The sequence below is a fragment of the Trichechus manatus genome, unplaced genomic scaffold (genome assembly GCF_000243295.1).
Source record: "Trichechus manatus latirostris isolate Lorelei unplaced genomic scaffold, TriManLat1.0 scaffold00215, whole genome shotgun sequence".
Lineage (NCBI taxonomy): Eukaryota > Metazoa > Chordata > Mammalia > Sirenia > Trichechidae > Trichechus > Trichechus manatus.
The window spans coordinates 3,215,493-3,240,170 of record NW_004444151.1 but is presented as its reverse complement, the minus strand read 5'-3'; the positions used below and the strand labels follow the sequence as shown (position 1 = coordinate 3,240,170).

Sequence of the window (24,678 nt, the reverse complement as noted above, 5' to 3'; positions counted from 1 at the left end):
GAAGAATGAGAAAGAGCTGTGTGAAGGAATGTTGGAAAAGTAATTCAAGCAAGTGGGAGAGCATGAGCAAAAGCCCAGGGGAGTAAAACAGGATGCTGTCCTGGCAAAACCACATGCAGTTCAGTATAACTGAAGATGAGGACAAGGAAGGGGGTGACAGAGGCGGGAGGTGGGGGCGGAAAAAGCAAGGGCTTAGGCACGGAGGAATTCAGTAATTCCATCCTTTTACTCATGGCCTTTATTTAGAGGAGAAAGAGTCTAGTGACACTATTTTATACCTACAGTAACAATATAAAGATTGGCCACAGGTGTTAACCCCCTAGTTAATACAAAGCAACAGACAGAGGTTGAATGAGTTGTTTCTGCCCCAAACGGTATAACATCAGTGTTTAGTCCACGATACCGTGCTGCCTTCTATAATATGTAATTTTTTAAAAACATGTAATTCTCATTTTAAACTCTTGAAATATGTGGTCTGGCAGAATTCTGAAGTCTCATGCTTATCAAATTATTATTTCAGTGTATTAAAAGTTCCATGAACTTACTCTCATATCAGAGTGAACTTTGTGGTTCACAGAACTGAACTATGCGGTTCTAAGAAAAGCTATGTTGCAATGAGAGAAAGACATCCTCCAACATCTTCAATTAATCAGTCTTTCTGTTATACTCAATCATTTTTTTTGTGTGTGTGACAATATACACAATAAAACATATACCCATTCAATAATTTCTACATGTACAGTTCAATGACATTGGTTAGATTCTTCATATTGTGTCACCATTCCAACTATCTCTACCGTGTTGTTTCACGACCATTAACTTAGACTTAATGCCACCTAAACAACTCATCTATGCTTTAGAGTTACTGTTGTCAATTTGATCTCGTATAGATAATTCTTTAAAAGGGCTCAATGTTCAACGCAACCATTAATTACTAATTGAGCTAACCTGTTGTTTAGTTTACAGATGATTTCAGGGGATAGTTTTGGTTCAAGGTTTAACTATTATCTCAGGGTAATAGATATGGGGGTTCCCCCAGTCTCAGTGGGTTGCACCAAATCACTTTTTAAGCTAAAGGATTTGATAAGTTGGCAAGAAATAATGAAATGTCCTAGAGGTCTGGAATTTAAAAGGTCTCTCTATTTTTTAATGAAAAAAAATATAAAAGTAATTCAGGACTTGGTGTAAAAAGAAAAATTAAAGCCACACAAAGAAGTATAAATATACAGGTCCCTTGTCATCTCCTACCTCCCCTTTCCTACGTGTTGTACTAACTACTGTCAATAATATCATGTAGATCCTTCTAGATTTCTTCCTCAGCATATATAAGTAAATATTACATACAGTAATTTATAAAAATAGGACCATATTATATATACATATTCACTTAAAAATGTACCATAAACACTTTTTCATGTTAATATGCATAGACTTAACCTCCTCCTTTTTACCAGCTTCATAGTCTTCTAGTTGTACTGATGGATGTTATTATGATTTATTTTGCCATTCTCTTTACACTTTAATTATGAGTAATGCTGCCAATACATGTTCTTGCAAATATCTTTTTATAGTCCCCAAAGCAGGTTTTCTAGGTCAAGAGATACATGATATTTTATTTTGAAAAAAAATAAAAATCATGGCAAAATGCTGTTTAGAACAATTGTTCTGACTGGTGTTCCCATTAATAGTGTATGAATTTCTTCATACCATGGGATAGTGTGAGTCTTTTTAAACTTTGAAATTTGAACAGATCAAGAAACTTCAATGTTTTCATTTATATTTGTTTGATTATTGGTTAGATTGAGGATCTTTTCATATATTTATTGACCATTTGTGTTTCTTCTTTTGTGAGCTGCTTTATTTGATATACTTTGTCCGTTTTTTTATTGAGTATTCATTTTATTATTTTATTGGAAACTTTTTCCTTTTTCTTAAGTTTCTATATCAAAAGATTAATTCTCTCTCCACATTCAAACTGGTGTTCTATTACCTGTTTTACGGGAGGTGGTTCCTTCTTGCTCACATCAATACGTGGTAAGTCAGTGATTCCAAACTTTTCTCTGTAATACTGTCGAGTAAACGGATCACAATCATAAATGAAGAACGTTCTCCCAAGGATAGTGAGTGGTTTCCCAACAATAAAGTCCTTGGCAGTATACCATTCCAACACTTCTTGATCAGAGATTTCCAACACACACTGAGGGAAGTTCTCTAACATAAGACAGAGGAGAGAGAAAAAAAGGAGGAATGAGAAGAATGGGAAGAAAGGCTGACACACAACAGCTGGGCATTCCTGAGAACCTGAGGGAGTGTGGTCTTTTGCTTTGGTCAAGGATCAAGGACTCCCCTACATTCTCACCAGAATATAAGGATGTGTATTTCTATCTGTTAACAGGACAGTTATCTGTCTCTCCATATTCAGCTCCAACTGTGATTCTGAGTTACTAATCTTAGTAGAATTAATGCTTAAAAAAAATTACTACAGAGAGAAAGAATACATGTCCTTCTATACACATAGTCATAGACCTAGAAGGGACTCAAGTCACTTGGGTAGAAGGCCAAAATTAATACATTAGTCCCAGAGTCATAGGACTTCTACAATGTAGGGGCTGAGTATAGTAGGCAGCAGCCAAACTATGGGAAACTAGGGCACAGTTCTAGTTGTTGCTATCTGAGAATGCAAGCCCAGGGTTAGCATTCACTCCAGAAAACTGAGAAACCTACATATTTGTATGTGAGCACTCCTAATTTTACAATGATAGAAATTAATTTTTACTCCCATATACCTCTTTTCCTTACTCTCATTCTCCTCTCTCTGGTATACAATCATTCTAATGCGCAGCTTTTTGTTTGATTGTTTATGTGTACTATGTTTTTTCTTTATTATTTTATCATGGTAAAATATACATAACAAAAACATTTGCCATTTCAAACATTTTTACACGTACTATTCAGTGACATTAAGTATGTTCACCGTGTTGTACAAACCATCACCACCACTGTTTCCAGATTTTTTCTTAACAGAAACCTGGTACCACTTAAGCAACAACTACCCTTTTCTCCTCTCACCCATTTCTGGTAACCACTAATAAACTTTGATCTCCATGCATTTGCCTATTCTAGATATTCCATGTAAGCAGGGTCATACAATATTTGTCCTTTTGTGTCTGACTTATTTCACTTGATGATGTTTTTGAGGTTCTTCCACTTTGTAGCATGTATCAGAACTTCATTTCCCTTTATGGGTGAATAATGTTCCATTGTATGTGTATACTACATGTTGTTTATCCACTCACCTGTCGATGGACACTTGGGTTGTTTCCACCTTTGGACTATCGTGAACAATGCTGCAATGGTCATTGGTGTACAAGAATCTGAGTCCCTGCTTTCAAGTCTTTTGGGTATCTACCTAGGAGTGGAATTGCTGGGTCATATGGTAATTCTGTATTTAATTTTTTGAGGAATGTACTATGTTTTGTGTGCACACATTTTAGATTATGTAGATGGCACTGCAGTATACATCTCATTTCACTTTTTTGTACACAGCATTATGTTTTTAAGATCTATTCATTTGCTTTCTGTGTACATCTAGTTTATTGCTTTTAACTACTGAAAGTTAATCAAGATGTATCTCCTCCACATTTTGTCTATCTACTCTCCCAATGATAGAAACCTCCAATACCTTGTTCACAAATAACACTGTTCTTTTTTAAACATCGTGCAGGCCACAGAACACATATGGGTAGGCTGAATTTAGCCTGTATACTGCCAATTTGTGTTCATAATCTCTAATCTAGACAAACCTCTTTCTCAATACCTGGAATTTCTTATCTCTCAGTTCCCAACGATATAGTAAAAAGAAAATAATAAATGAAAGTGTTTATAGAGTTTTGTCAGCCACCCAAGCATGAGAAATGTCATTACATGGGACCAAGATGACATTTTTATAAGAGAAAATTCTTGAACTACTATGTAAATCAGTGACTAACCCAAGCCTACTTATCCCAGGGAAATATTGATGGATGGCGGATGTCAGTTGCATGTTGTTACATTCTCACTCTCCAACCCACCAGAGGTTATTTTAAACCAGAAAACAAAGAGCAGACGTTGACACAATGGTGCTCCACCTCTATGACTCACAGACATGCCTTTTCTAAGTTTTCGAGTTGTCCCACATAGAAATTTCCTGTTTAGGAAGTAGTTGAAAAGAGAAGCAGTCAGGAAAACATATAAGGAAATGCTAAGCTATATCCTTGAAAGGAAACAGGCCTCTTTAAAAAATATGTAAAAAAAACCTACCACAGCCTCCACTAGACTGAGTCCAGTACAACTAGATGGTGCCCAGCTACCACCACTGACTGCTCTGACAGGGATCACAACAGAAGGTCTGAGACAGAGCTGGAGAAAAATGTAGAACAAAATTCTCACACACACACAAAAAGACCAGACATACTAGCGTGACAAGAGACTGGAGAAACCTCAAGAATATAGCCCCCAGACACCCTTTTAGCTCAGTAATGAAGTCACTCCTGAGGGTCACCCTTCAGCCAAAGATTAGATGGGCCCACAAAACAAAACAAGACTAAAGGGGCACACCGGCCCAGGGGCAAGGACAAGAAGGCAAGAGGGGACAGGAAAGCTGGTAATAGGGAACTCAAGGTTAAGAAGGGAGAGTGTTGACAAGTCACGGGGTTGGTAACCAATGTCACAAAACAATATGTGTACTAACTACTTAATGAGAAGCTAGTTTGTTCTGTAAACCTTCATCTACAGTACAATAACAAAAAAAAAGAAAAAAAAAAAAACAAAGATGAGAAAGTAAGGGATCAGGGAAACTAGATTAATGGAAACAGAACACCAGAATGGAAATAATGAGAATGTTCGTGCATTACGAAGAATGTAACCAATGTCACTGAACAATTTCTAGTGTAGAAATTGTTGAATGGGAACCTAAACTGCTCTGTAAATCTTTACTGAAAACACAATAAAATATTATTTTTTAAAAAACATGTAAAAAGTCTGATATTAAACCACTCACTTCATAAGCCTTGCTCCACCACACTTAAAACGAATCTCCCAGTGCCGCTTTGGATTTGTTTCTATGATCTGGGTATCAGTCATCTCCACCAGACCACCTCTGGGGCATGCCTGGACCAAGCAGCAGGTAAAGGAAGTAAGTTATGGGAAAGTCATTCTCTGAGCACCTAGGAGAATATGGCGAGAATCTCTAAAGTGTGAAGGGAATGACCACACTGACTAAGCATCTCCTTTGCGATCCAAAAAAGGTCCCAACTAACAGAGGACAAACTGAATTAAACATACTTGCATTTTCCACCAAAACCTTGGGCATGTGCTGGCGGTTCATCAGGAGTGGGAAAGGATCTCGTCCATCATTCCGTTCATGGACCTCTCGAATTTCCACCGTATCATCCATAAGATAGTAATGAATGATGTAAGTCCGACATTCACCAAACATGCTGTCTGTATCATCCCAGATTGCATAAAATCGAAGAACCTTTGAAGAATCCAAAGTAGTGACTTAAGTTGGAATCCTACCAGTGGAGCATTTGATTAAGCTACCTTAGCATTTATATATCAGTCAATAATGTAAAGATTAGCTGGAAAGTCTAAGAATTAATCTCAGACAGTGGACTGAAAAAAAGAAAAATTCATGAAATACTAAAACATTTGAAATTCTGTATCAGCTAAAAATAATTAAATAGACTTATAAGTTTGTGCTGAGAAAGATGAGTTCACTCTGATCCAAAATATTAGTCAGTGAAAAGGGAAGCTGAATTAAAAGAGCAATGGATCATTTTTACAGTGATTTGTATGTATTAATAAAGGTACACATGCATAGTTTATAAATAATTAATATGGAATAAAGGTCTACTTATTAGTCTTTTTTTAGTCCCATCAACAAACATCTTTAATAATAGTGTCAACAATATAATCTTTAAATGCAAAAGAATAACAGATGTATGACTGATATCAATAAATTCCTTATAAAGCCATGCTATTGATAGGGAAAATTTTCTGAGCTAAAAGTAGTTAAATTTCTAAAAGAATAAGAGCACTAAAAAAGAGTCGAGGGTGATGTTCTCCCTTTTCTCTTTCCTTTCAGTAAAGAAAGGAGAAGACTCAAATCTGCCAGCCCACACTGGGAGGACAGGAAGATTGGAGGAGTTGGAAATACCCAGAACATTCTGTACTCGTACATCAATATAAAATTTAACAGGGAACCCTCAGCATGGGGTTTCTGTGAAATTATTACATTAATGTTAGAAGCCTAAATTTATTTATTCAAGGACTTTCCCAATAATTCATTTAAGGTTTCTCAAAGGATTCCATGAGATTAACATTTGAAGAAAGAAATGGTCAGCTGGAAATATAAAATGGAAGAAGATGTAACTCAGGAATTATTTTAAAATTAAAAGTTTGGTGGAACTCACAAGACTTAACTCCACAATCTTCTGTGGACCTATAACATGACATTTAGGTATTCTTATACTTCTAATCCTAGATGAAACCAGAAAGGTAGCACTGTGTCCAAAGGGTTATATTAGAGATGTAATATTTAAAAACATACATCTACCAAAATAGCTTGCCAATAAATACATGTGCCACACTAGGAAACAAGTAAACCTAGGTCACTTACTTGTTTGTCAAAGGTGCGAAACTGCTTGAGTTGATCAAAGTCGGATGGGGTGACATACTTACGAAGAGGCTGTTTCCGGAGCTCAGTGTAAGGATCAAGAGCCATTTTCTCTGGTGGATTTAATTCAATGCCTTGACTCTCCAAAAATGCCTGAATAATTCAAAATTAATAATGATCATCTTTCTTGGAGCTCCTTAAAGTAAGTAATAAATTAATGGTGCAAAAGTAAGTGAAATCATAATTTCTATATTATTGCCCAAGTCAACCATTAATTTGTAGCTTGAGCATGTGTTAACAGTACTAAGATTCCAACTGATCTAACTCTATAATGCAGATGATAATTAATAATTACCGTATGCATTCCATATTATAAAATTGCTAGGCAATATGCTAATCTAGTCTGGGAAACATGATGGTAAGGTAACTGGCTCCAAATATGAATTCAGATTAATGAAATTTATTTAGGTGCCAAAAACAGTGTAAATCCTGGGATTGCTTACATGTCCACATCCAGAAACTAAACATAGTTTCAAAACAGTATATAATGCATATCAGGTATGGGAGCAAGCAACATAATGACTAAGTTAAGTAGAAATAGCATTCTCAATTTTCGAACTTAATTAAAACAAGTACATGATTAAGTCTCCTCCCTACCCACCCAAATAAAGGGGAGGGGGGGCACTATCTACTGGTTATTTAAGACCAGAAAACATTTTAGCAAATTAAGAAAGACAAATCAGGTGCTCAAATCTCAGAAGAAAAAAGTAAAGAAAGCATCTGAATTTGTCATGATCTTGCTAATTACGAATAAATACAATATTATTTTCACAGTCACTACATCTTTTCATACTACAACTTGGCATTTCAACTTCCCAAAAAAGAAAAGTACAATTTCATGGGATTTGTTCACATTCTGGAAATGGAAATTAATGTGAAGTCTGGGTTTCTTTGGGAATTGTGAGGTTTGCTTTTTGGACAATTCAACAGAAAATATACAGAACTCAAGGCCAAAACGTTTGGTTCTATTATTAGCATTGCTGCTAACTAGCTTGTGATCTTAGTATTTAGGGTTTTACTAGGCAGTCTCCAACATCCTTTCAGTATAAAAATATTATGGTCTTAACCTCTATTAAAACAGCTGACCTGGAGATAATGACTTAACAATAAAATTCTCCTTTCCCTTGAGATGGTGGATGAGTGTAGCAGGATTACTGGCTGAGGTATTAGTGAATGTTTTACTCCCTTCTGTTGATTCAAACAGATAGATAATCAGGCCTTTTGTTAACTTTACCTTAGAGATTTGACAGGAATATAGAAACTTCCTGAAGTCAACTGTTTTCTTGTGTTTTAGAAAAACCTACCCTTTGAAGAGATAATTTTACAGTATCCCAGAAGGAGGAGGAGAGAGAAGGGAATGCCTTTGAGGGCAAGCAGAGAGGAAATTCCCTCAGACTGGAAAACAGAGGCAGGTTGGTCTCAGAAGAGCAGGACCTGACAGATGCCCTGTGGCGCTGCTCAGAGCACACGCGCAGCCCGAGTGAGGAACATTCAGTCTCAGGCCAAGCCCCAGGATCTCACCTAGCAACAAAGCATCAGGGAGGTGCCCTTGACATTAGACTACAGTCCACACTGTTATTGCCTATGGGCCCTGTCTGTATGAACACTTTAGGCCTGAAAATTCTACTGCTTCCTTATTGTTCTTAGGGCTTGGAATCTTTGGCAAAGCTGAGAGTAAAGAGAAACACCAGCCCATTGGATTGGGGGTCAAGTGTTATTTTTTTTTAAATAATATTTTTTGCACATCTACTTTCGTAGTATAGGAATCATATCTGCTATAGGAGCAGTAATACTTTAACAAAAATAATAAATTCTAGCATCTCTGATCTGTGGGGCTTTATTTTAATGTGTTCAGTTAACTGTCTGTAGGACTAAGCATTTATTTGGGGTAGTGAGGAGTGGGCAAGGAGAGGTGGTAGTAGTGATATATTTGAGTAAAGCTGCTTCCTGGTTCAAATCACACCAGAAAGACAGCTATCTTTACTCCCCATAGTTCCAGCCCTAATGAAGAACACTGAATTAGATAGGACTACTATATGCGTAAATTTTAAACTGTTATAGTAGCCAACTTCCGACCCAACAGATCAATTGTAGAAAACATAATTCAATGTAGTCATCAGTGCCTGAAATACACAGCTCTGGTCAAATATCAGTCACTAAAATAACTGGATTAGATCAACTGCTCAATGATTTACTTGAAAATATTCAAATTGTCCATAAAGATACAACCACAGAATAATTGTAATACTTTAAATTTATATAACATCTTATAATTTCTTACTGTTGATTTAACAGTTCTGAAACTGCCTGTGATAAACAGACCTCAGAATCCTAAAAAGTGAGAGATCAAAACACATTTGGATGGGATAATATCTACAATATAGTCTAGCACCTCTGCCATCTATATTGCTTTTCTCTGTTGCTTTAGGATGGCACTGGTGCCGTGGCTCCTTTCTTCAGTTCCTTCAGGTGTCTGTTCAAACGTCATCTCATCAGTGAGGCCTTCTCTGACCACCCTTTATAAATAGCACCCACCCACTCTCATCCCCTTTACTGTGTTTTAGTTTTCTCCATTGCTCTTTTTGCCATCTGACATATTATATATTTATGTATTTATTGCTTGTCTCCTCCAACCAGAATGTAATCTCCACAAGGGCAAGTCTGTATCCCTGGGACCTAGACCAGTACCAGGCACACAGCAGACACTCAATAAATATTTGTTGAATAAATTACTAAATGAAAAAAATCAATGAATAAATTCATAGGAACTTAGTACATGGCAAAAATTAATCACATTTGGCATTAGGCCATTGTTTTTAGGTGCCTCCAAGTCAATTCAGACTCATAGTGACCCCACGTACAACAGAATGAAACGCTGCCCGGTCCTGTGCCATCCTCACAATTGTTGCTGTGTTTGAGCCCATTGTTGCAGCCACTGTGTCAATCAATCTCGTTGAGGATCTTCATCTCTTTTGATGACCCTCTACTTTACCAAGCATGATGTCCTTCTCCAGGGACTGATTTCTCCTGATAACATGTCCAAAGTAATGGGAGACATAGCCTCGTCATCCTTGCTTCTAAGGAGCATTCTGGCTGTACTTCTTCCAAGATAGATTTGTTTGTTCTTCTGGCAGTCCACGGTTATATACAATATTCTTCACCAACACCATAATTCAAAGGCATCACCTCTTCTTGTCTTCCTTATTCACTGTCTGGCTTTTGCATACATATGAGGCGACTGAAAATACCATGGCTTGGGTCAGGCATACCTTAGTCCTCAAAGTGACATCTTTGCTTTTGAACACTTAAAGAGGTCTTCTGCAGCAGATTTGCCCAATGCAACATGTCGTTTGATTTCTTGACTGCTCCTTCCATTGGCATTGATTGTGGATCCAAGTAAAATGAAATTCTTAACAACTTCAATCTTTTCTCTGTTTATCACGATGTTGCTTATTGGTCCAGTTGTGAAGATTTTTGTTTTATGTTGAGGTACTGAAGGCTGTAGTCTTTGATCTTCATCAGTAAGTGCTTCAAGTCCTCTTCACTTTCAACAAGCAAGTTCGTATCCTCTACATATTGCAGGTTGTTAATGAGTTTTTCTCTATAGGATAAAGGCCATAAAACAACTATATGTTTGCTTCTAGAAAAAATTTTTTTAATGAAGACAAGTTTGGGATTAATTTCCAAATACCTACATTTTTGTGCTAAAGAGCGTGTGTGTGTGTGTGTCTGAGTATGTGTATTTGTTGTTAGCTGCCGTGGAATCAGCTTTGATTCATGGCAATCCTATGCACAATGAGATCGGTCCATTGTGTTCCATAGGGTTTTCACTGGCTGACTTTTCAGAAGTATGTCGTCAGGCCTTTCTTACTACTGTGTCTTAGTCTGGGAGCTCTGCTGAATCCTGTTTAGCATCATAGCAACACACAAGCCTCCAATGACAGATGAGTGGTGGCTACACTTGAGGTGCGTTGGCTGGGAATCAAACCTGGGTCTCCTGCATAGAAGGCAAGAATTCTACCACTGAACCACCACTGCCCATATATGTATGTATATTATATATGTACATATACATATACACACACATAATCTCACTTTAAGTTAACTTAGTATTAAAAAAAATCCAAATTTATGAAATAAAGTGGAGAATTTTTATGAATATATAAAAAAAAGTTTTTCACTTGAAAAATGGTTTTATTTCAAGAATCCTTTATATAGGAAGTTCCCCTAGAATATAGCAAGTACGATTTACAAAAAAAAAAAAAAAAATGGACTGCACAAAAACTTTTAGGCTCATATGTAGGCTACAGAGGTAGAACTATTATTGTAAACCAAATCCATTGCTGTTGAGTTGATTCCGATGAACAGGAACCTTATAGGACACAGCAGAACTGCCCCATAGGGCTTCCAAGCCTGTAAATCTTTACGAAAGCAGGCTGCATCTTTCTCCCACAGAACAGCTGGTAGGTTTGATCTATCAACCTTTTTGTTAGCAGCTGAGTGCTTAACCACTGTGTCACCAGGGCTTTGTAAACCCAAACTTCAGATAAATTGTCCAATACCTATTCTATACTTCCACACTATTAGGGGTACCTCCTCCCCTAGTCTCTATTTGAATTGGCATGAGAATTAGTTTCTTATTAAATAATTCAGCTATGATGAGAGTTTAATTTTATTTGAGTGGAAATGTACCAATATCATTGTGAAAAAAGTGACGTCACTACATAGTACTGTCAGGTATCAGCAAACACATAAATACTAAGTCTATCTGTATAATATTCATATAGAACAGATGACCCAGCTCCCCTCTTACTCTGATAAGGTAAACATATCCTTCTATACATTAGAATGATGCCACAACTTCCAAAATTGTATCGTATACCTGTGTGAATCGGTCACAGTCGACAACGTGGAAGGTTTTGCCATAAATTGTGATGTTTATTCCCCGATTTAGATCTTTCCAATGGTAATGGTCTCCTCGGTCATTCTTGGTTAGCCGCTGGCGTTTGATTAACTTGCCTTGAGGGATCCCGGAATTTTCCACGACAGGCTCTACAACAGACATGCTGTCATCTTCTAGATAATAGTAAATGCTCACTTGACGGATCCTATAATGTTCCTCAGTTGACATAGGGACATCTTCTTGGAAATAGGCATCAAATTTCAGCACCTACAACACACAAAGAAACGGTGTTGTATTAGTTTCTCATTAAAAAAACAACAACAAACTTCCTGTGAAGAGAACTGCACAGAAGATTTAAATACTCATCACTTCTATCTTCTAAATCAGGGGTTGGCACACTATGGTTCATGAGCCAAATCTACCCTACCACCTGTTTTTGTATGAGCTGTGAACCAAGAATGGTTTTTATGTTTTTAAATGGTTGAAAAGATAAAAATAAGAATATTTCATGGCACATGAAAATTATATGAAATTTGAATTCAGTATCCACAAATGAAGTTTTATTGGAACACAATCACATTTTTTTTAATGGCTACTTTTACACTACAAGGGCAGAGTTGAGTACTTGTGATAGAGACTGTATGGGCTGCAAAGCCTAAATATTTACTATCTGGGTCTTTAAAGAAAGTTTGCTTATCTGTGCTCTAAATACTCAAATCATGTGTAGTCCATTTACTGTGCATGTTCCTTGGTGAGATGGTCTAAAATATCTTAACACTACTAACTTCACTTCCATGTCAAAAATTCTTCCTAGAACTTCTGAAAAGAGTAACAAATTTGGATGAGACTGTGATCTTTGGTTTCAAAATGAAAACAATTTCCTTAGAAGTGGAGTCCCTTGTAAACACATATTAATGACACATTCATTCTTATACATTTTTTATGAATGACTTTCAAATCATCAATTCATTATAGAATCTTTGGAGGGCATGTAAGTTATTGTCACTGCGCGCAGAAACATGATATACACAGCAAACCCTCAGTCCTGTGGGGAGCACCAATGCAGAGTCACAATGGTACATACATTTATATTTTTAAAAATATAATACCCAAAGGTATTATAAAAAGTATACGTTAAGAACGACAACTACTACAACCTTCACCAGATTGAGCCCAGAACAACTAGACAGTGCCTAGTTACCACCACCGATTGCTTTAGCACGGATCATGATAGAGTGTCCTGGACAGAGCAGGAGAAAAATGTAAAACAAAATTCAAATTCACACACACACATAAAACAAGACCAGGCTTACTGGTCTGACAGAGACTGGAGAAACCTCGAGGGTATGGCTCCCGGACCCTCAGTACTGAAGTCACTCCTGAGGTTCACCTTTCGGACAAAGATAAGTCTATAAGGACAACAATAACACATGTGAGGAACACGCTTTGTAGTTCAATCATGTATACGACACTACTGGGCATACCAGCCCAAAAGCAAAGACAAGAAGGCAGGAAGGGACAGGAAACAGGGAATCCGGGGTGAAGAAGGGGAGAGTGTTGACGCATCGGAGCGCTGGCAACCAATGTCACAAAACAATTTGTGTATTAACTGTTTAATGAGAAACTGATTTGCTCTGTAAACTTTCACCTAAAGCACAAATTTAAAAAAAAAAGTATTATGTTGACATGCTTCGGAATTAATTTTAATTTTCTGTTCAAGGGGAGATGCCAGAATGACATTTTAGTTAGGCAAGGGTGTTCACTGCCACCTCTAGTAGAATAAAAGAAAGAAACCAGCGAGGATCTAAAATGAAGACATAAATACAGCTCAATGATGGGAAGAAGAAATAATTCCATACATTGAGAGCCATTGCTAAAAAACGTATGATGTTTAATGTGTTCAGCATCATAGCAACACACATGCCTCCACCGACAGATGAGCGGGGGCTACGCTTGAGGTGCACTGGCTGGGAATTGAACCTGGGTCTCCTGCATGGAAGGCAAGAATTCTACCAATTTAGATCTTTAAACTTCTCGATTTAGATTTTTCCACTGGTAATGGTCTCTTTTAAAAAGAGAGCAAAAACGGGCAACTGTATAAGAGAAATATGAATATAATGGAGTGAAGGCCTTAAAACACATAATAAAGAAATGGATGAATGCAATGGAATATTCAGAGGAGAAAAATAACATGGTAAAAGCAAAAGACAAAGAGTTTAAGTAACATTTTAGATTAAATGCAAAAATTGAAAGGGGAGACATGATTGCAATAACTCATATATGAAATAGGCTATATCTGCGCCACATATTTATAGATACACAAAATGACAGAACCAGAAGCGATCAGCAAATCCAAGCCCTTCATTTTACAAATGAGGAAAATGAGACCCAGGGTGATAAAATGGCTTGACTGAGGTCATACAGGTGGTTGGGGCAGAGGTGCGACTGAGTCTCAGACTGCAAACTCACAGCCCAATGTTCTCTCCACACACCTCACTACTTCTTAGATAATAGGACACAATGGTTAAGTGCTTGGCTGCTAACCAAAAGGTTGGAAGTTCCAACCTACTCAGCAGCTCTCCAGGACAAAGACCTGGCAATCTGCTCCTGTAAAGATTACAGCCAAGAAAACTATGGGGCAGTTCTGCTCTGTCACTTGGGGTCATTATGAGTTGGAATCGACTCGATGGCACCCAGCAATAACAACATAATGGTTCATAAAAGGGATCTGTGTGGGCTAAAGTGGTCAGAGAAAGTTTAATGAGAGGATGTAGATATATTAGACTTTGAAGAGTGGGAAGAATTTAAATAAGCAGAGGGAAGAAGGGATACCAGGTAACGGGAAGAACCAAAGCAGAGGAGGGAAATCCAGCAGCAGTATGCAGGCTATAGTAGAGAAGGGAGGTGCTAGGCATGATAATCAGATTGAAAGCCCCTGCAATAATCCAGGTCTGGAGTAATAAATTTCCAGCAACGGAAAAACAAAAGAAGTCTGATTGGACTGATAGTGAAGAAGTAGTACGATGGAAGCCAGATGAGGCACCGAGAACATGGTGCTGGGAATATAGTGGTGACACTCATAGAAGCAGAGACATAAGGAGGAGAAGATTATTTTGGTAGGGCAGATGGTGAACTTGATTTGAGCCTGATTTCAGACTTACTGAATTTAAGTGTCAGCACAAGTTGATATAGCAGGGGGCAAGGTGAGATTCAGGACTGGACTTTGGGAAAGAAGTCAATACTAGAGAAATGGCTTTGTGGTATACCTGTATAGAAAGTTGCTATAAAGAGGAAATAAGAGGCGAGGATTTGATGATGCCCTAAATGTAGACAAAGGCATCTGTCAAATACAATGCTAGGAGATGGAATATGACATTATCAGTCTTGTGCTTTTAAAAGGATTATTCTGGCTGCTCTGTTGAGAACAGACTGCTGGGGTAGGGGCTAGGATTAAAACAGGGAAACCAACTAGAAGGCTACTGAAATAACCCAGGCCAAATAATGGTGTCTTAAACCTGAGTAGTAGTAGAGGGTGCAGCAGTGTTGGATTCTGGTTAAATTTTGAAGATAAAGACAAGTGATCTCCTGAAGGATTGGATGAGAGAAAGAATAGTCAAGGATGACTCCAAAATTTTTGGCCCAAGCAACTGGGAGGATGGAATTGCCACCAAATTGATATGAAGAAGACTGCAGTGGAGCAGATTTGTGAGCTGGGAGAGAGGGCAGAATTAGGAGTCTGAGATATCTATTAGATAGTCAAGAGGAGATGTCAAATAGGCAGTTGCATATACCAGTCTGGAATTCAGAGAAGAGCTCATTATCATAGAGAGCATTTCAAGCCTTGAGTCTGGATGAGGTCACTGAAGGAGTAAGTATAAGCAGAGAACAAGATCAAAGACTAGGCAGCCCTGGGACACACCTTTGTTCCTTCACGGTCTGTTTTTTAAGATTGGAGAAGTGGATGAAAATGCCTGTGGCAACAGGAATTTGGCCTCAGAATGGGAGGCAGGAAGAGTGTGAATGTAAGCAGACTTTTGTATTCTATTTTTAAAAAAATCCAAATGACAATGAGTTATTTTAAAACATTCTAGACTATGCCATATGATAAAACCAAAAACCACACTCGTTGCCATCAAGTCCATTCTGACTCATAGTGACCCTATAGGACAGAGTAGAACTGTCCTGTAGGGTTTCCAAGGAGTGGCTGGTGGATCTGAACTGCCAACCCTTCGGTTAGCAGCCGAGTTCTTAACCATTGCACCCCAGATAGTACAGATTAATTCTAATCACTTATCTTTGTGCATCTATAGTACTGAATTTTAACTACAAAATCATTTTGTAAAATCCAAAAATTTCTTTTGAAACAAAAAAAGATTAAATAATATACAGCTCAATTTTGGCTTTGTATTCATTTTAGTACTTTCAGATTCTGTAGAGAAAAGAAGTAACTGATTACTAAGTATGGTATTTTGGTACATAGTCTAGGAAACTATTAACTGGTGCAATAAATTCTCAAGTTCTTTGGATAAATGGGAATTAAAAACACCCTCTAGAAGTTTTTTGTCTGTATCCTTCTCTAATCATTTAGTATGTATCAGCTTGTCCAATAAAGAACTTCAGTTTCCTCTAGCATATTATCAACACATACCGCCAAAACTACATATTTTCAACATGTAATTCATGTTACAGAGAGCCAAGCCAGTATGTGAGGTCTCAGGTAAAGCGTAATCTAACTTAAAAGTACTTGTTTTATTCTTTTAGGTTGTCAAGAATAAAATTAACAGTTCTATGCTCCTCCCACAAAGAAATGACTAGGGAAGAAGTTAATGTAGGAAGGAAGCCTAGTGACGAGTGGTTATGAGCTTGGCTGCTAACCCAAAGGTCAGCAGTTCAAATCCACAAGACGCTCTTTGAAAGTTCTTCAACAATTAGGATAACATTTGCTTTCCTAGGTAGAGTAAGACCTGTATTACATAGAAAGGAAGGAAAAGAGCATAACATTTAGACACTATGTTTTGAAATGCGCTCTTCAAGGAATTTTAGAGTTGGCTGGGATTTTAGTTATCACATATTCTAACCTTCTGATTTTATGGATGAGGAAACTAGAGATTGTGACTCTCAAAGGTCAGAAAGCTAGTTAGGAGAAGAATCAGAATTAGAACCCAAGTCTCCTTACTCCCAGGAAGATCTCAGAATGCCACAATAAACATGGAAATACTTGCATTTACTTCAAGATTGAGGGGGGACATGCTGAATAAATTTTCCTATCACACACAATTATAAAAAGCCTAGTTATACTTTTCATTTTTATTTCACTGTGTGTTTTACCTGTTCAGCTCATCGGTTTTCAGCAGTGACACAGACAATACATTAATTTTATTTGTTAAATAATTACTCATTTTTCAACTAATGTTTACTGAGCACTCGTTACAGAATAAAGTAGACAAGTCCCTGCTCTCATGAAGTATATAATCAGGTAGGACAGACAAACAAACAAATCAGCAATAAATTTTAATATAAGTCTATGAAGAAAAGGAAGTGATAGAGAAAAACAGAGAGGGACTTCCTTAGCAGGGCAGCCTCTAGGAGATGTCATGTAAGCCACACTGGAGGATGAGATGGAGTCGGCCACTGAAGGGTGGAGAAAATGCTATTCCAGGTAGGGGGAACATCATGTGCAAAGGTCCTGAAGTTGGGTGGGGGGGATGGGAGGTCGCTGCAATTTCAAGGAAATAAGTAAAATAAATCCAGTGTGACGGAAGAACGCTGTAGGTGAGGAAAGCACCCAAAGATGAAGTTGAAGAAATAGCATGCAGGGGCGGGTCCAGTAGGGATGTGAGGGCCCGGTAGAGTTTGATCTTAGTCTATATACGATGGGGAAGCCACGGAAGTGTTTTAGGTCAGGATGTGACATAAACTGAAATTTATTTTTAAAATACAGTAAAACCTACAAAAGCTGGAACCTGTGAAAGGCCGAAACCTGTCAGAGAAGGAAAATTCAAATGTTTTCCACTAATACAGAGCAACAGGAAAGTGGTAAGACTCCACCCTGTCAAAGGTGGAAAACCTGAGAGACTCAGAAAAACAAGTCAGTCCTGTCGAGCTCTAGCTCTCACAGGTTTCACTGTGTAAGGCAGGATGCTCTCTGGAAAATGAATTAATAGTAATGGTGGAGGTGGAAATAGTGGGCATATCAGTGATATATTTTAGAGGCAGAAATGACAGAGTTTATCAGCAGATTGGCTGTGAGGGAGAGAAGAATCAGAAATGACTTTTAAGTTGGGGGCTATAGCAGCTGAGTGGATAGTGGTAACATTCACTGTGTTGATTACAACTGGAAAAGAAGTAGGTTTGGGGAAGGTGATCATGACTCATGATTTTTAACACGCTAAATCCAAGTGACGCAGGTGTATTTTTGAAATGGGGGCTTAAACGTAAGGTTAGGGCTAGACATAAAGTACAGAACGAAGAGAAGGAGACCCAGGAACAAACCCAGAGGAAGTCTGAATTCTAAAGTCTGAAAGGGGGAAATGAAGCTTGCAAAGAAAATGGAGAAAGAGTGGTCAGAAAGGTAGACAGGAGAAAAATGAAGAGTGTGATATCATATAAGCCAAGAAAGTGTCAACTACATCAAATTCTGTTGAGACAGAGTAAGCATCCATTGGATTTGTTAACAAAGAAGTTACTAGTGACAAGATCTGACAAACTGGGGAAGACAAAAGCCAGACAGCAGAGATTTGAGGGATAGAAGAAGGTATGAGCTGTCCTGGAGAGTAGGAAAAGCAAGCTTACTAGAGAAATGTGTAAAATTGCCAGGTATATTCTGAGGATGAGAAACAGTTCACAGAATGTCGAAAATATGGACAAATATGTTGGCAATTAAGTGGATCTCCAAGTATTCCTAAAAAACTGTGAACTCTGATTTAATTCAGAAAAAGTGTAATTCCCTTATTGCAAAAAAGAAAAACTTAGTTTCAAAACTATGCACTGAAGTACTATCTACCTTATTATCTATGCTAAAGATCATTTACCCAGAAGATTCAAGTAAAATGAACAGGAAAATATAAATACAAATAATATTCTTCATGTCCATTATTCTTAAAGAAATGAATTGTGAAAATATTAAATGAGTATAAATTAAGTAACGATAATTAGTATAAAACACAGGAAAACAAAAAATAGGAAGCCTATTTCCTACTCGCTCAGGCACTATTTCTCCTTCTCTAAATTTCGTTAACACTTTCTTATGACACATTATCAGTTTATCATTTTCTACCTTATAATAGTTATTTGCTATTCTTTTCAGTAAAAATTGTACATACCAGGATTTACATCTTCGTAAACTGTTAATGCCTATCCTACTCTTCTCTTGTATTTTCATCCCTCCCCCACTTCTCTACTGAATATCCAGTGCCTATTGCAGCTGTGAATAAGAGAAACAAGAAAAAGGTAAAGAAACCACCAATATATCATTTATATTGTCTAGTGGATGTTTAAGGTTAGCCTGAGAATGGATGTGTGAACATGTTCCTATCAAATAAGCCAAAATGAGACGGGAAAGAGATGATGTGGATTTTGGTTAATATATATATTCAAAAAAAGGATTATTAATTTCAAAGGCATATTTCTTCTACCAGATTATTTTGTATCTCCCAGCCTCTAGCTTACAATAAACCAAAAAAAAAAACAAACTCTTTGCTGTCAAGTGAATTCTGATTCATAGTGACCCTATCGAACAGAGTAGAACTGCCCAACAGGGTTTCCAAGGAGTGGCTGGTGGATTCGAACCGCTGGCTTTTTGGTTAGCAGCTGAGCTCTTAACCACTACACCACCAGCTTACAGCAGGCACTCAATAAAGGTTGACTGAATGGATACAAATGTTAGACATTTCATAGAAATAATAAAATGAAAATTAAGACCAAAAAGAAGAAAACAGGCTAGGTGTAAATTAAGAAAGCTAATATAAAAACTGGTCAATAGTTCTTGCACCCAGTTTTACAAACGAATCACCTGGAAATTAGAATTGATGAGAGTTGAGGCGACATCTGAGTTTCTTAAAAGTCCCACCATTGATTCTGCTGCATGTCTAGGGTTAGAACTACTTCATCTCAGAGAAAAGAGGAGGCTTACTGTCAAGGGAAAGCAAGGATGATGTGCAAATGTCAGCAGATGGAAATAAGACAACTTACATTACCAAACTTAAGGGTAAATGAGAAACAAATAAACAAAAATGTTATATCACCTCTTGGTTATGTTATGACAAACCTGAAATGTTGCCTGAAAAACAAAACTTATGGAGACAGTCTGGAGAAAACTGACAATAGAGTCTTTTTTCTTTTTTCCATGATGATACTTTATATTTCATAGTGATTAAGGATTTGTCATCATTACAGAATATAGTACTTTTAAGAAGCGAAAAACGCAGAGCAGGTACACAGAGAGCAATACAAACTCAAGAATTCAGAACTCACCCAACTTTTCTTTAACTGTATTTGGAAAATATTCCACTGAAGTCTACATGGAATTTCTTATATTTACTTTCTGTAATCGGCTTCCTGACTAAAGAAAGCCTCTTTCAATCTTCAGTCCAGCTGTCTGTGACTAAGGGTTGAGGCATTTGAGCAATTTTTTCCTCAGAGTACTCTGGGAAATCTGTGCTTTACTGTTAATTTTTCTGCAGCAGCTGGCTCTCAGAAACCTGAATTTAAGGTGTACCCTAAAATCCCAGACAATACCTTTTTGTCAAAAGCCACATGTGCAGGAATAAAATTAGCAGGTGGGGCCTGCTTAGGTTGGCCATAAGTTAGTACTGGCCTCTTACTGGCCAACTCATCCAGCTCAGCCTGGGATAGCTGGTTGATCTGGAGCCGGTCCCCGCCTATCCCAACTGTTGGACGTCGAACAACTGCATAGCCATTCCTGTAGCCCAGTGTCTGGCTTCTATGGAACGCTGTTTTCTGAAGAAAAGAAATGCCATTAATAATCATAAACATGTTTGTTAGATAAAAGAGCTAACTTAAAAAAAAACTTAAACCTCTGCTTATAAACATCACAAAACACATCAAAAAGTTTACCAACATTAAAAGGTTCTTGTATTTTAAACTAAAAAAACTTGGCCAGAAAAGAGGGAAGCAGTGGCCTAGGCTTAAAATTTAAAGCTCTGCTCTATAATAGTCAATTTAATTATTAGTTCACCTTTCACAGGACTAAAATATTATTTCATCAACATTCTTAATTTTTTACTAGTCTTCCCATGCTTTTCATCTTATCTGATGCTTATGAAATGGAATCTAGAATATCTGGTTCTGTGAATTTTATTTTTAGCTAAAATGAAAAGCCCTTCTTGTTACAGTAACAGGTACATTCATATAACTCTTCGGAAAGCAACTGAATATTATATATTTAAAGTCCTGAACTCAATAATTCTACCCTGATAATCTATTTTAAGGATGTAATCCAAAATTATGGGGAAAAACTATATGCCTAAAGCTGCTCATTACAATGTTAATTACCACAGTAAAATGCTGGAAACGATCTAAAAGACAAAAATCATATGAAGATGCGAGTGAATGATGGCTCACTCAACAGACTATTTTGCAGACATTAAAATATTGGTTTTAACGGCTAATGGTGACAGATGAACATGATGAACGTAGCTAATGTCACTGAACTATACATGTGAAGACTGTAGAAATGGTAAATGTTCTGTTACCTATATACTTACCACAATAAAAAAAAATTAGTTTTAAAGAACTTGCAGCAACCTGGGAAAAACGTTTATGACTTAATAGGCTCAAAAAAGCAGTATATTAGGTTATATGTGTATTACAAATACAATTATACAAACATATGCATGAAAAGAGACTGGATTTGTGGAATGTAAGTCTGTCTGTATTATACATTTCAGAATTAGGTTACTTTTTTATAATGAACACATTTTTATAGGTAATTGGAAAACATAAAAGATTAAGAGAAAAAAGACTGGAAATGAATATTGGAGGTTGTATTCAGTTTGATGGAATTTTTTTTTATTTACTTTCCAAATTATATGTGTATATATATGCATAGATATAAACAACTTACAATGAATCATAAAATTCTGGGGGGGATAAAAAGACTAATACGTGCTTACCTCCTAATTTCTTTGTAGGCCAGCCTACCATCTTTTAAGATCTGTACTAATATGAAAGGTACAATGGATTAAACTTTTTTTGCTAAAAAATTACTGTCTGTGGACTTAAGGGTCACAAATTCAGGATCAACAGACACGGTCGATCACAGGTGACAGGAGCTGCCCCAGGTGCATAGCATACATGACATAAAATGAAATAGGCTGAGATAACTTCCTCACTGGGTAACTTGTGTAACTTCAGGCTCCTTTTCTTCCACTTCTAATGACAGAAGCAATATCAGCTGCTTCAGTGCACTTTCCTCATTCAGCTATTTGATTTTTATTAGTGGACCCTTACAGCACCCCCAGGCAAATGCAAACTCAGCCCTCCCCAACCCTCTTCTTCAATAAGGGTTCACCTTCTGAATGCCTTTAGACTTACATATACCTAGTCCTTCACTGCTGAAGATACAGCAAACACATTTTTCAAACTTCAAATAAAGTAAATTGGCTGACAGTTTACTTAAAATATAAAAAATCTAGGACCAAAGTTTACTAGTCCAACTATCCACTAAATGACAGCTGGAATCACAAATTACTCTAACTCAATTTTGTATTTCACTACTATGCCCAGTGCAGTTTATCTTATTTGTACTACAGCAATATATATCCTCAAAGCCTGGCAACTCTAGTCCACACCTCTGTAATCCTCCAAATCAATTTAACCGTGCCTCTTAAATAACCCACACTTCCCAACATGCATTAGTATGCTCCTTCATGGGACAGGAAATTGCCTACAACATTTTCTAAATTACATAAAACCAAAATCAGCTGCACTGAGTAGATTCTGATTCACAGAGATCCCATGTGTGTTCGGGTAGAACTGTGCTTCACAGGGTCTTCAGTGGCTGATTTCACAGTGGATTGCCATGCCTTTCTTCCAAGACACATCTGGGTGGACTCAAACCTCCAAGTTTTTGCTTAGCAGCCCATGTTAACCATTTGTACCACCCAGGGACTCCACATAAAACTAAAAAGTCTGTTGCCATCGAGTCAATTCCAACTCATAGCAACCCTATATGACAAAGTAGAACTACCCCATAGGGTTTCCAAGGTGGATTCTAACCGCCGACCTTTTGGTTAGCAGCCAAGCTCTTAACCACTGTGCCATCAGGGCTCCAGTAAAACTGAAAAGTCCACCGAAACTAAAAATCTATGATGCTGTGTCTTAATACAGAAATAATTGTGAGACTGAGAATCCAAATTCCCTGACCAAATTTTCAATTTAAATTATTTAAATTTAAATTCATTCTCCCAAAGAAAACAAATCGACTAAATATTTTACCTTAACTTTATGACTGTAGAGAGGAACTTACAAATTATTAAAGTATATAAACAAATTGTTGTTGGCTCATCGATGATCATCAGCCTACTGCCTACTGAATCTCAAATACTGACCTTCCAGAATGTATATTTCAGCAACACTGTTAGAATTAAAACAAATACTATTTTGCCAAGGGTTACACTATGTCGGGAGAAAAAAAAGAGCCCAGGCTTTCTTTTTGTTTTTCAATTTTGTCTAGAGAATGCAACAGGAAACATTTAAGGTTGCAGGGAGAAGAAAAACAAAATCTAAAAAGAAGTTTTACAGAAAAAATGTTAGGGTGAGAACAAAGTTAGAGCAACTAATCAATTGTGGTTGGGGGAACTGGAATGAAATATCACCTTTAAAGCAGAGAGGAAGATGGGCAAGGGTTGAAAGTCTAACTATCTGAGAATCAGTAATCGAGAAAGAAGATAAAACAAGGATGGGGAGAGGTGGGACTAGACTGTACAAAAGGCAGAAGTGCAGGGCAGAAATGGGATTAGGTTGGGTAGAAGCATAATTAAGATGGGCGGAGACTGCGGAAAAGGGCCTGGCAGAAAGAAGAGAATGAGTGGAAAAGCTATAAAGACAGGAAACGGAGCTGGGGGTGGGAGAGATTACTGAGTCCAGGATCCAGAAGAGGAAGGGGTGGCGCCGGAACGATGGGTCGGGGGGTGTAGGTAGGATAGGGCTGTGGAAATGAGGATGAGGGTGGAGAAAAGCCGAGGTTAGGGGGGTTAAGGATGGAGCTGGGGAGAGACAGGATATGGTGTGGGAGAATGAGGTAGGGAAAGGGCCTGGAGAGAATCTGGGAGTGAAGTGGGGAAAGGAGTAATCTAGAGGGAGAAGCAGGAGGGAGTAGAGGAACAGAGGAGCAAGGAAGTACGCGTCGAAGGCAATGAGAACGAGGGCGGGTGGAGACACTGCCAAGGTGGCGTAGAAAAACTGAAGAAATGGTTAGAGGGAAGAAAGAAAAGGGCAGAGAGAAGGATAATTCTGGTTGGAGGACGGCAGAACTGCGGCGGAAAATAAGAACAGGGTTGGGGCAGATGACGGGTTTGGAAAGGACAGGCCCGGATTGGGGAGAATTGGAGGAGCACTAAGCGGAGAGACCCCGAAGCTGCCGGAAGGTGGGGACAGGTGGAGGTCGGGCAGATGAGTCCTCACCGTGGGGTCCCTAAAGGACATGCCCGGGAGGAAGGGCAGGCCATGCACCGGGTTGGACACCATCGCAGCCAATACTACCCGCGCCCGCTCGGTCCAGCTCCTTCCTCCCCGGTTGCCCGGGCCACAAGCCGACTTCGCCTGCCGCTCGAGACTCCATGGTAACAACAAACATCCCGAGAGCCCGCGAGCGAAGGGCGGGGCTTAAGGTTCAGCATGACAGATCTGCGCGTGCGCTGCCCGCAGGTCTCCGCGTTCTCGCGATGAGATGGCCTAAGGCTAGGCTGCCCACTAATGAGCTGGCCGTGCTGACCCCGTCCTTCGCGCTTCGCCCCTCCCAGCTCCCAGTTGACCGGGCTTGGAAGCTGTTGGGTTGGGTGTGGGGAGGCAGTTATACTGAGGCCGCCGTTCTCGCAGT

At 38.2% G+C, this 24,678-nt stretch overlaps 1 protein-coding gene across 3 annotated transcripts in view; it reads right to left on the bottom strand.

Moving 5' to 3' along the window:
• Window positions 1-24,417, bottom strand: part of EFHC1 (EF-hand domain containing 1) — a 51,930-nt gene extending 27,513 nt beyond the window's left edge. Inside the window, exons 1-6 of one of the 3 annotated variants that reach the window (XM_004388722.1) lie at window positions 24,264-24,417; window positions 20,355-20,576; window positions 11,598-11,885; window positions 6,659-6,808; window positions 5,323-5,515; window positions 1,991-2,211 (exon numbers count right to left, since the gene is read on the bottom strand). In XM_004388722.1, the coding sequence (XP_004388779.1) occupies window positions 1,991-2,211; window positions 5,323-5,515; window positions 6,659-6,808; window positions 11,598-11,885; window positions 20,355-20,576; window positions 24,264-24,326 (1,137 nt within the window). In that variant the 5' untranslated portion in view covers window positions 24,327-24,417. Of the gene's footprint in view, window positions 1-1,990; window positions 2,212-5,322; window positions 5,516-6,658; window positions 6,809-11,597; window positions 11,886-19,629; window positions 20,293-20,354; window positions 20,577-24,263 lie in introns of those variants that run through there. The other 2 variants (XM_023742661.1, XM_023742660.1) reach the window with 2 other exon arrangements.
• Between the last annotated feature and the right edge of the window lie 261 nt (window positions 24,418-24,678).